The sequence below is a fragment of the Dendropsophus ebraccatus genome, chromosome 6 (genome assembly GCF_027789765.1).
Source record: "Dendropsophus ebraccatus isolate aDenEbr1 chromosome 6, aDenEbr1.pat, whole genome shotgun sequence".
Classification (NCBI taxonomy): domain Eukaryota; kingdom Metazoa; phylum Chordata; class Amphibia; order Anura; family Hylidae; genus Dendropsophus; species Dendropsophus ebraccatus.
This window is the reverse complement of record NC_091459.1, coordinates 26,819,151-26,831,618: the sequence shown is the minus strand read 5'-3', so window position 1 is coordinate 26,831,618 and position 12,468 is coordinate 26,819,151. Positions and strand designations below refer to the sequence as shown.

The 12,468-nt window shown below is 52.9% G+C and overlaps 1 protein-coding gene across 2 annotated transcripts in view; it reads right to left on the bottom strand.

Moving 5' to 3' along the window:
* The window catches only part of ORC3 (origin recognition complex subunit 3), a 53,828-nt gene that overhangs the window by 5,423 nt on the left and 35,937 nt on the right, over positions 1-12,468 (bottom strand). For both annotated transcript variants that reach the window (XM_069973555.1, XM_069973556.1), the window contains 2 exons: positions 12,074-12,215; positions 11,866-11,973 (listed from right to left, as the gene is read on the bottom strand). In XM_069973555.1, coding sequence (XP_069829656.1) covers positions 11,866-11,973; positions 12,074-12,215 — 250 coding nt within the window. The remainder of the gene's footprint in view (positions 1-11,865; positions 11,974-12,073; positions 12,216-12,468) is intronic.

Sequence of the window (12,468 nt, the reverse complement as noted above, 5' to 3'; positions counted from 1 at the left end):
TACCAGGTCTGGAAGAACTTAGAGTTTCGGGCATGAAGTTGAGCAGTCAGGTCCTCCATGTGTTTGATGTCCTCCACTTTCCGTATCCACAGTGCAAGGCTAGGGGGATCAGGTTGGCGCCACGTAGCGGGTATACAGGCTCGGGCAGCTTTAATCAAATGACGGAGGATCGAGGTGCGGTAAGTTTTGAGAGGGATGTCGGACACATGCAGGAGGAAAAGGGCAGGCGAGAAAGGGAGGGGGTAGTTAGTGAAAGTGGAGGCGATACGCCAAACCTCTTCCCAAAAAGACTCCAATCTGGGGCAACTCCAGAACGTATGGAGGAGGGAGCCTTCCTCGCCGCATTCCCTCCAGCACTGTGGGGACACTTCAGGGAAGATCCTGTGCAGTCGGACAGGTACCCGGTACCAACGGGAGAGGAGCTTATAGCCCGCCTCCTGTATGCGGGAGGAGATCGAGGAGGAGTGCGTGGACCTGAGCACTCTGTCAACCTGAGCTGCGGTGAAGGATGTGTTCAGGTCTTCTTCCCAGGCCACGAGGAAGGGGGGAGATGGTTGATCGGGAGGTGAGCCCAACATGGCATAGAGGATAGAGAGAGAATGTCGGAGAGGGCCAGAGCTCAGGCACAAGGATTCGAAAGGTGTGTGTGTGCGGGCAAAACAGGAGGGCGTGGGGAGGGTAAGAAGGAAGTGATGGAGCTGGAGTGATCCCCAGAACCCTAAAGGGGTGGGGTCATTGAGGGCATTAAGGTCAGAGAGCGAGGGCCAAACTGTGCCCCTAAGAAAGGATTGGGCACGAAAGCGTCCAGCCCGCGACCACATGCGGAAGGCAGCATCTTCTATCCCCGGGCGGAACGATGGGTTGTCCAGAATTGGGAACAGAGGGGAAGGGTGTGGGGCCATGAAGCTAGCGGAGAGATGCTTATGACAGACCCGGAGTGTCGGGGCGATAGTGGGGTGGGAGCCCGCAAGACTGGCGGAGGCTGGGAGCCAGGGAGCCGCCAGCAAAGACAACGGAGCGACCGCCTTTTCCAGGTCCACCCATAACTTCGAGGAGGAGTGGCGGTGCCAATCCAGCACTCTGGCCAGGTGGGAAGCGACATAATAGTGATAGATGTTAGGCAGTCCAAGACCGCCCTTTGATTTGGGGCGATATAAAACTGTCTTTGCTATACGTGGTTGTTTGTGCGCCCATATGAATTTGGTAAGTAGTGAGGAGAGTTCCCTTAAGTATGACAGGGGCACCGTGACCGGGAGGGCCTGGAAGAGGTACAGTAGGCGGGGCAGGACGTTCATTTTAAAAATTGCACAGCGGCCAAACCAGGAGAAGGTGCCCCTGTGCCAGCGAAGCAAGTCCCTCTCTATCGTCTGGAGCATAGGTGGGAAGTTTGTTTTGTAAAGGTCAGCTGTGGAAGGTGTGAGCTGTACCCCCAAATACTTGAGGGAGGAACGGGTCCAACGAAATGGGAAGGACGACTCGAGGGAGGAGGCTGTCTCGGAAGGGAGGGATATGTTGAGTGCCTCAGATTTCTGGAGATTGATTTTATAGTTAGAGAGGGCCTGATAGCGGGATAATTCTGACAGCAGATTAGGGAGCGAGACTATGGGCTGGGTAAGGAAAAATAGGAGGTCATCCGCGTAGGCCGCAACTCTGTGTTCCACTGACCCCACCCGCACCCCAGAGACGTCCGGATTACGCCTCACATGTCTAAGGAAGGGTTCCAGAGTCAGGATAAAGATCAGTGGGGAGAGGGGGCAGCCCTGTCGTGTGCCATTCGTGATGGGGAAGGAAGCTGATAGAAGGCCATTGACCGAAACCCGGGCCGAGGGTTGGGAGTATAAAGAGCCTATCCACTCCAGCATGTGAGGCCCAAGACCAACATGCCGCAGTGTGGCAAAAAGGAAGGGCCAGGCTACACGGTCAAAGGCCTTCTCCGCGTCTGTAGACAGAAGCATGACAGGGAGGGTAGAGGAACTGGCTAAATGGATGATATTTATGGCTCTAATGGTGTTATCGCGGGCCTCCCGCATGGGCATGAACCCTACCTGGTCAGGGTGAATTATGGCTTGCAGAAGGGGGGTAAGACGAGCCGCCAAAATTTTAGAAAAGAATTTGAGATCCAGGTTCAGGAGGGAGATGGGACGGTAATTTTGGCACGATGAGGGGTCTTTGCCGTCTTTGGGGATGACGGAGATATGGGCGCGGAGGGCATCCAGGGGGAGGGGGGAGCCAGTGGACACAGAGTTAAAGGCAGACAGGAAATGGTCCCGGAGGAGAGACCCGAAGGTTTTGTAGTACGGCAGGGTGAACCCGTCAGGACCTGGGGCTTTGCCCGAAGGGGACGTTTTAAGAGCCCATTCCCACTCTGAGGGTGTAATGGGGGATTCGAGCGCGGCGGCATCCGTCTCCGATAATGTCGGCAGTCCCGATTCCGCCAGGTATGAGGCGATTGCCGATTGGAAGGGTGGGGAGTCCGGGGAGGGCGAGGGGGTTGGCAGGCCGTAGAGGGAGGTGTAATAGTCCTTGAAGGATTCTGCTATCTGGGAAGATAAGGACTGTTTGGATCCGGAGGATGAAAGAGCGGGCTCTCTGTTGGCGCAGTGCCCGAGCTAGGGTCTTGCCCGGTTTGTTGCCGAATTCAAAATAATGACGACGGCATCGCGCTAGAGAGGCCTTGGCATTTGCGAAGGTGAGTTCTCTCAGCTTACCTCGCAGATCCGCTAGCTCCGACCCTGTGGCAAGATCCAGAGTCGCTTTGTGCCGTTTGTCTAAGTCTGCAATCCGCGTTATCAGAGACCGTATTTTGGCCAATCTCTCCTTCTTAAGGCGAGTGGCGAGTTTGATAAATGTCCCCCTTATGAAGCATTTATGGGCCTCCCATACCACCAGCGGGGAAGATTCGGGGGAAATATTAACAGAGAAATAGGTAGAGAGGTCAGCCCGGACTTCGGCCAGGACCCCTGGGTCCCTTAGCAGGGTCTCGTTTAGACGCCAGGACCAGCTACGGGGTTGGGGAGGAGAGAAAGAGAGAGAGAGTGAGATCAGGGCATGATCAGAAAAAGAAATGGGGTCTATGGAGGCCGCCGTCACACAGTCCAAGTTTGCATGAGAAATAAAAAGATAGTCAATACGGGAATATACGTTATGCGGGTGCGAGAAAAAGGTGTAGTCTTTATCGCGGGGATGAAGCAACCGCCAGGTGTCCATAAGCTGATAGGAGTGAAGGGATTGTTTTGCCTGTCTTAAGGAAGAGAAAGAGAGAGCAGAATGGCCAGAAGAAGAGTCCAGAAGAGGGTCAAGAGCCATGTTGAGATCACCTCCAAGAACAACCACACCCTCTAGGAAGTCTTCGACCTCCGAGAGATACTTCTCCAGAGAGGCAGCCTGCCCCACATTGGGGAGGTACACCGTGCCGAAGGTGCAAAGGATACCCGCCATTTTCCCCTTCACAAAAAGGAACCGTCCCTCTGCATCCGACCTCTGATCTAAGAATTCCCAGGGGGCTGTATGAGCAAACAAGATCGTAACCCCTTTTGTTTTGGAGTCTGGAGAGCAACTGTGGTAAGCATCCGGAAAGTGGCGGTTGGACAGCCGTTGCATTTGGTCTCTGCGGAAGTGTGTCTCTTGAATAAAGGCTACCGCGGCCTTTTTAGCCCTTAGAAGACGTAGCAAAGAGGAGCGCTTCTCCGGGACGTTTAGGCCTTGTGCGTTGAGCGATACACAGAGCACTGTTGACATGACTAAGTGAGGAGCAAGCCCAGGCGACAGGAGAGAAAGAGGAAGAGGGGAGAGGGGGAGGCTGGAGGAAGAGAGAACCAGCAAGCGGGGGGGGGAGGATGAAAGAGGAGAGAGAAGAGAGAGGGAGATCGAAGACGGGGGGGGGGGGGGGGGGAAGCTGAAGGGGAGTAGGGAGGCAAAAAACCTTCCAAGCACTAGGGAGGATGGGAGTTCAAAGGACTACCGTCCGTATGCAGAGGTAGGGAGAAATTAGAAAAGAGGAAAAATCCCTGTGCAGAGGACTGGGGGAAAAAACGCGGAGGAGCAGGTCAGAGGACCGCATCCGGGCCCCAAGGTCAGTGGTAGACCTATGAAGGGACTCCTTTGTGGGGACGGGAGGGGCAGGAGAGACGTGGGAAACAACGGTAAACAGACAGTAGTATGCAGACAAACAGACAGGAGGCATCGTGTGTGAGACAAGAAAGAAGAGCACCCCGTTCATGGGAGGCGAAGACTCCGCTCTGTTAGTAGGTCGGAGGTAACTGTATAAAGGAGCAAGGAGGAGGGAAGGTAGCAGGAGAGGTCAGTCATACAAAGGTAAAGGTTGAGCAGTAGCGCCTTCTGGCGGTCCCCTGTAAAACAGAGAACTCGAACACACATATAAATCCAAGAACATGCTTTAACAATATTGGCCCGTAGATTCAGGCTACACCCCCAGGTATCCTGTGAGGGCAAGGGGGGGAGGGGGAGAGGGAGGGGGAGAGGAGGGGTGGGGGGAGGGGTGAGGGTAAGAGGGGGAGGAGGAAAGGGGAGGGGGACGGGGATGAGGGGGGGGAAGGGGAGGTGAGGAAAAGGGGAGGAGAGGTAAGAGGAAGGAGGGGGAGGAGGAAAGGGAGAGAAAGAAGGGGGGGGGAAGGAAAGGAAGGAAGGAGGAGGAAAGAGGAGGGAAGAGGAGGAAAGAGGAAGAAGGAGAAGGAAGGAGAAGGAAGGAGGAGGAAGGAGGAGGAAGGAGGAGAGAGGAGGAGGAAGGAGGAGAGAGGAGGAGGAAGGAGGAGAGAGGAGGAGGAAGGAGGAGGAAGGAGGAGGAGGGAGGATGAAGGAGGAGGAAGGAGGAGGAGGGAGGAGGAAGGAGGGGAAAGGAGGAGGAAGGAGGAGGAGGGAGGAGGAGGAAGGGGGGGAGGGAAGGGGAGGTGAGGGAAGGGGAATGGGTGAGGGGGTAGGGGGGAAGGCGAGGGGGGGGGGGGGAGGGCGAGGGGAGGGAGGGAGGGCGAGGGGAGGGAGGGAGGGCGAGGGGAGGAGGGGGGAAAGCGAGGGGAGGGGGGGGAACATTGGCAGGGCAAGCAGTGATATCCTGGCAGGCCCACCCGCGGCAGACTGTAGGTCCGTATTTGCCAATGCGGCTGGAGTCTCGACTAGACCCTGATCCAGGGGCTGAGCGACCGGGGGGAGAAGGGGGGTATCAGACAAGCACATGGGTGGGGACTATAGGTAATCTTGAATTCGTGCCCATGGATATCGGGGGAGGGGGGGGAGGGGGGGGGGGCGTTCAGTGCCCCGGGGCGCGGGAAGGGGGGGGGGGGTATGACCGGGGCTCATATGGGGGGGGGAGGGCTAGGAAGAATCAGGCCTATCTTCCATCTGCTGGTGATAGGCAGCGACAGGAGCAGTTCCCGTATCACGGCCATCTTGTTGCTGACATCAGTCTTACTTGGCTGGCAGGATCCTCGGAGTCGGCATAGCGTCTCTGTGTGCTGCAACGAGCAGGAACCGGAACCGATCAACTGGAACACAACGGCGATAACCCGAACATGGAGCCGACTTCAGTGAGGAGAATGCAACTCAGCGGGGCTCTGACTGGCGGTTCGGGGGTAAGCGGTCCCCTCCATGACGGGGGGAACGGGGGCCCCCACGGAGAGGAGAGCGGGATCTTCTCGTTCCTGATCGTGGGGAGCGATTTCCTGCAACAGCACCAGCCGGCAGAGACGGGAGGTCCGGAGTCGTCCAATCCGGCAGATGAAGCGACGGTATGCCGAGAAGGTCCAGAGCGCCAGGCAGGTCTTGTGGTGTGCGAAGCAGGTAAGTGGTCCCGGCGTGTCTGATAATGAGGTGGAATGGATAGCCCCATCTGTAGGATGCTCCCAGGTCTCTCAGGGCTCCAGATGGCGACCAAAATGGTCGCCAATGCGACTGACTTTTTGCAAATGGCGCCCAGATTTATTAATCTGGGCGCCATTTGCGACTGGCCCCGGCGGCGGCGCGCTGTCTCTTTAAGATGCGCGGCTGCCGGGGGTGTCCCGTCCTATCCCCGGCAGCGCGGCGCATCAGTGAGCTGCCTGGGGCCCTGACTTCCGGCACAGGAAGCGCACGTCAGAGACGCTTCCTGTGTCAGAAGTCACAGCCCCGGCATACAGGAGCTCACTGACGCGCCGCGCTGCCGGAGATAGGATGGGACACCCCCGGCAGCCGCGCATCAGCCGGGGACAGCGTCCGAAGAAGAAGAGGATCGCCGGGGGAGCGGGTTGTCAGGTGAGTTTGTGTGTTTGTTTTTTTTTAAATACTGCTTAGCATAGAGGAAAGGGGGGGGGGGGCATCTATAATGGGGGGAAGAGAAGGGGGGGCGAGGGGGCCATCTATAAGGGGGGGAGAAGAGGGGGCATCTATAATGGGGGGGGGGGAGAGGGGGCATCTATAAGGTGAGGGGGTATCTATAAGGGGGGGAGAAGAGGGGGCATCTATAATGGGGGGGGGAGAAGAGGGGGTATCTATAATGGGGGGAGAAGAGGGGGTATCTATAATGGGGGGGGAGAAGAGGGGGTATCTATAATGGGGGGGAGAAGAGGGGGTATCTATAATGGGGGGGAGGAGGGGGCATCTATAATGGGGGGGAGGAGGGGGCATCTATAATGGGGGGGGGAGAGGGGGCATCTATAAGGTGAGGGGGAATCTATAAGGGGGGGAGAAGAGGGGGCATCTATAATGGGGGGAGAAGAGGGGGTATCTATAAGGGGGGGAGAAGAGGGGGCATCTATAATGGGGGGAGGAGGGGGCATCTATAATGGGGGGGAGAAGAGGGGGTATCTATAATGGGGGGGAGGAGGGGGTCATCTATAAGGGGAGGGGGCCATCTATAAGTGTAGGGCAAACTGGCTGCAGACACTGGGAGATAGATATATGCACAATTATTATTATCAGGTGTCTGTATTGTAGGGGGTCACTTGCATTAGTCACTAGGTGAGAGATATAGCTATCTATATACACATCTTGTGGGGGGTCACTATGGCTGCAGTCATAAGTCTAGCTCAGTATGTATAGACTGTTGCAAGCTTTTAAAGGGAACCTGTCACCCCCGGTAACGGGGTGACAGGCTCCCAACCCCCCGTTAGAACCCCCTATACTCACCTCATCGCGCCGGGTCCCGCTTCTGGAGGTGGTCAGGTCACGGAGATCTCAGCCGCTGCAGCCCGGCGCGCACACTGAGAGATGAGTCCAACACTCATAGAGAATGACGGAGCGCTGGACTCTCCCGTCATTCTCTATGAGCGTTGGACTCATCTCTCAGTGCACGCCGGGCTGCAGCGGCTGAGATCTCCGTGACCCGACCATCTTCAGAAGCGGGACCCGGCGCGATGAGGTGAGTATAGGGGGTTCTAACGGGGGGTTGGGAGCCTGTCACCCCGTCACCGGGGGTGACAGGTTCCCTTTAAGATCAAGTTCAGAAGAGTAAGCCTCATTAAAAGGCTAGCCAAGTGAGGCTTAAGTACTGAGTCAGACTGTATATGGTTGTCAAGTTGCAAGTTTCCATGTTGAACGTTTTCAAACTAAGAAAAGAAAGAATCTAAAGGAGGAGGAGGAGGCTGCGGCCTCTGCACACAGTAAGTCCCATTTAACATAACATTAATTTTACATGGTTTAAAATGTTGGCGACCAAATATTCTATTTGGCGCCTAAATTTTTCAGGTTAGGAGCCAATGGCTCCTAGGTAAATTTTTTAGTCTGGAGCCCTGTCTCTGATGGCATCTAGGAGAGGACGGAGCATGCGGTGCATAGCCAGGGTGCGTCGAGAGAGGTCCAGGAGGAGAGTGATCTCTGCACCTTCAAATTGCATCGGGCCTCGCTCCCACGCGCGTTGCATTATTGCCTCCTTTTGCTGGTAGTAATGTACCCGGCACAGGACGTCTCTGGGACGGTTCCTGTCGGCCGGACGTTGGCCAGCTACCCTGTGAGTACGATCCAGTTCGATGGAGGTGTCTGAGGGGTCTCCCAGGTAACAGTTGAAGATGTGTTTAACAGCACGGGTGAGGCGATCGGGCCCGATATCTTCAGGCAGACCCCGAATCTTCACGTTATTGCGACGACCCCGGTTCTCGAGGTCGTCCACGTGTGCGATCAGGTCCCGCAGGATCACATCTTGGGAGTCCAGGCGAGGGGTAATGTGATGGAGGATATCGAGGCTTTGATTTCCGCCATGTCCCCGGCCCGGCACTCTTCCATGCGCGCCAATTGGGTGGTAAGCTCCTCTCTGGTGGGGAGGGCCTGAAGCAGGGTTCTCACCTCAGTGAGCAGCGCGTTAGGGGCCACAGGGGTCTGGGAGTCTAGCGAAGTGGTGACTGAGGGTGACGGTCCATCTCCCTGCGGGGTACGCAGGATCTGCGGCAGGGTCTGGCTCAGCTCCGGGAATGCGGGAGCCGTCTTCTGTGTGGCGCGCCGTGTGGCAGGTGCGGCGGCCATCTTAGTGTGCTGCGGGGAGGACGGGGATCCACTCGCTGCAGACCGGACAAATCGGTCCAGGGAGTTTCGGGGGTTGACCGACCTGATAGCGGGTGCCTTCCTGCCCCCAGTGGGCATAACGGTGAAGCGGTAGCGATGTGTGAAGTCCTGGTAATGTAACGTAGGGCCCGGAGCTGCGGTCACACGCGTCCTCACTCTGCCATGCTCAAGCCACGCCCCCAGTACAGGCGATTTTAAGAGACTTTGTAATAGGGTTTATTAGGCAAATATGCCATTATCTGCATTCAAAAAGACTCTTCCCAGCCCCCCCCTTCCTCTCTCATTCACTGCTCATTATCAGGAAATCTCGAATCTTTTACATCAGTCGAGCCCTGTGTAACCTATGGAGAGGGAAGGGGGGAGATTAGTCATCAGCAGAGAGCAGAGAACAAAGGATTACACAGCAGGACTTGTGTGAAAGCCAGTATTCAGAGGTCAGAACCGATTTCAGAGGAGATAGCCCAGTGATGTAGCTGTAAAGTAACTCTTTGTTGTCCTGTTTTGGTGCCTCATCTCCCTCCACCCCTCTCCTCTCCATAGAGAACCAAGAAGACAGGGGGGAGAAATTCAAACTGCTTTTTCATGATAAAAATGCATTTTTCGGCTAATTAACCCAATTACAAAGTTTCTTAAAATCGCCTGTACTATTGATTTCTGCAAAAAAAAAAAATGAAACGACAGACACTTTAACCCTTTGAGGACCAGGCCCAAAATGACCCAGTGGACCGTGGTGAAATCGTAAAAAAGAATGCAATATGGTAACGTTTGGGGGGCTCCTGTGTCTACGTAATGCACTATATGGTAACAGCGACATGACACTATTATTCTATAGGTCAGTACGAACACAACCATATGCAGGTTACACAGATTCTCTAATGTTATATTTTTTTTTTTTATGAAATCCTTTTTTTTGGCAATTAATTATAAATAAAATGTGCCTATTGTTACGCTTATAACAGTTTTATTTTTTCACCTATGAGGCTGTATGGGGCGTCATTTTTTCCGCCATGATCTCTAGTTTTCATTAACACCATATTTGTGAAGATCGGACGTTTTATCACTTTTTATTAATTTTTTTTTTATATATAATGTAACATTAAATCGGTAATCCGCGCACTTTTTCCCCTCTTTTTGTGTACGCCGTTTACCGTTCACAATGACGCTTGTTATATGTTAATAGATCAGACAATTACGCACGCTACGGTATATTATATGTTTATTTGTTTATTTGTTTTTATATGTTTTATTTATATAATGGGAAAGGGGGGTGATTTAGACTTTTATTGGGGGAGGGGTTTTGGGGTAGTGTGTTAGTGTTTTGAACTTTTTTTTTTTTACACATTTGAAGTCCCTTTGGGGGACTTTTACATCCAGTACTTGGATTTTTACACTGATGAATGCTATGCCATAGAAATAGCATTGATCAGTGTTATCGGCGATCTGCTCATTGAGCCTGCCTGTGCAGGCTTAGTGCAGCAGATCGCCGATCGGACCGCACGGAGGCAGGTGAGAGACCTCCGGCAGTCCGTTTTACCGATCGGGACCCCCGTAGTCACACTGCGGGGGTCCCGATCGGTGAGTGACTCCCCCTGTCACTTACACTTAAACGCCGCGGTCGCGCTGCGATCGCGGCGTTTAAGGAGTTAATGACACACGGCAGCGCGATCGCTGCAGCGTGTCATTACCGGTGAGGTCCCGGCTGCTGATTGCAGCCGGCCCCCAACTGCTATGAAGCGCGCTCCGCTCCGGAGCACGCTTCATAGCCGGAGAAACACCCAGGGCGTAACTATACGCCCTGGGTCGTCTAAGGGTTAAAAAAATGTATTGATGGTACATTCGCTTTAAATAGTGCAGTGTAGGGAGCCGCCTTATACTGGAGAACAAAGTCATCGGCTGTCAGGATAAACAGTTCATCAAATCCCAAATTCTATTTTATTAGCTTTACCACACAGTGGTTCGAATAGAAGGTTATAAGTGGTTTTCAGTGTAGCCCAGTTCATCCGTAAAAGATCAATTCGGGTCTTCAGCACACTACATTTTTGCAATCCATTTTTTTTCATCCATGAAAAACTGATGGAAAAACGGATGCATTTGTGTACATCCCTTTTTTTTATATAATTGAAGTCAAAGGAAAAAAGGATCAAAACGCATCCATTATTTTTAACATACATAAAAAAGTAGCTAACCACATTTATGTGTACGTTAAAAAAAAAAACGGATGCATTTTGAAGTGTTTTTTTTTTTTCTTTTTTAATAATAGAAGTTAGGGCTGGGCGATATGGCCTAAAATTTATATCACAATATAATTTGATGCATGCACGATATAACGATATATCACGATATATAAATTTTTTTTGTGTGTATACAAATTACAACACTTTAAGAATTTTTTAAGATGTGTATTGTATAACAGATCTTTTTCCAAACAATGTAAAGATTAAGTGTTAGTAAAACACAAAATTGTTTAAAATAAAGTGCCAGTTATCAGCCCCCCTTGTGCCAGTCAGCCTTTCCCTGTGCCATCAGCCCCTCCTTGTGCCAGTTATCAGCCCCTCCTTGTGCCAGTTATCAGCCTTCCCCTGTGCCATCAGCCCACCCTGTGCCAGTCATCAGCCCTCCCCTGTGCCATCAGCCCCCCCTTGTGCCAGTTATCAGCCCCCCTTGCCAGTCATCAGCCTTCCCCTGTGCCAGTTATCAGTCCTCCCCTGTGCCAGTTATTAGCCCCCCCCTTGCCAGTTATCAGCCCCCCCCCTTGCCAGTTATCAGCCCCCCGTTGCCAATCATCAGCCCCCCCCCACCCCCGGTGCCAGTCATCTCCCTCTCCCCTATGCCATCATCAGCTTTCCCTATGTGCCAGCCAAGCCCCATGCCATTGCCACATCATGTCCCCCCAGCCAGGGCCGGCCATCATCAGCCCCATGCCATAGCCATCTGCACCCCCCGACCCCTCTGCTACTTCCCTTTCCTGCAGGGCTGGCTGATGGAGTCCGCGAGGCGAGAGGGGCCGCGTCTTCTTTCCAGCATGCACTGGGAGAGACCTGATGTCACACGCATCGTCAGCTAGCGCGCTGACGATGCGTGAACGGAAGGCCCTGCAGCGCGGTACCACGGAGCGGTAAGTGAGAAGCTTATTCACTACCGCTCCGTGGGCATGTATCGCGATATGACGATATGCCGAAAATCTATATCGTCATCCAAATTGATGACGATATTTTTGCATATCGTTCATATTGCCCAGCCCTAATGGAAGTCAATGGAAAAATGGATCAAAATGGATGCACACAAATGCATCTGTTTTTATGCAAAAACATAGTGTGAACCCAGCCTAAGAAGCATCAAGGCATACAGAGTACATACTGAAATGGTATATCACTTACATACCTCTAACCAGTCATAGAGGTTAATGAGCCGTCCACATTCAAGATGGAGTTTGTATGCAATGCATATATCAGGAGCAGCACTGGATAAGGTTCCATCATTGTCCAAGGACTAAAGAAAAATAAGAAAGCAATGTTATAACATTTCAGGTACTTACGTTAAATGATGATCAACTCTCAACAGATGACGACCAAAAAATGGGCTTTACTACCTTTAAATAAGTGGAAGGGTTGTTCAAAGCTGTATGGAGGGCGATACGAGGCACGGCATTCAGGTGTTTGCGCAGGACGCTGGCAGCACTGAAATATACCACTTCATACAAAGGCTGCTCTTCTGGACGGGTTAGGTAATCTCTGAAGCAGAAAGGAAATATGGCTTGTTAACAATTATATTAGTTTTTGCTTTTTTTATCTGTTGTGAATCTAATCTACTGATAACCCCGTGTAGCACCCAGGACGCCTCTTCCTCGGCACCGGTCCTGTACTGTCAGTGGGTGTAATCTTTGACTGGGAGCACTGCCCGTCCCCACTGCCCATCCGGCCCACCCGCTCCATTAAATGAGAACTCCAGCCAAAAATTTTATTAAAGCATTGCATTGCCTCTAAA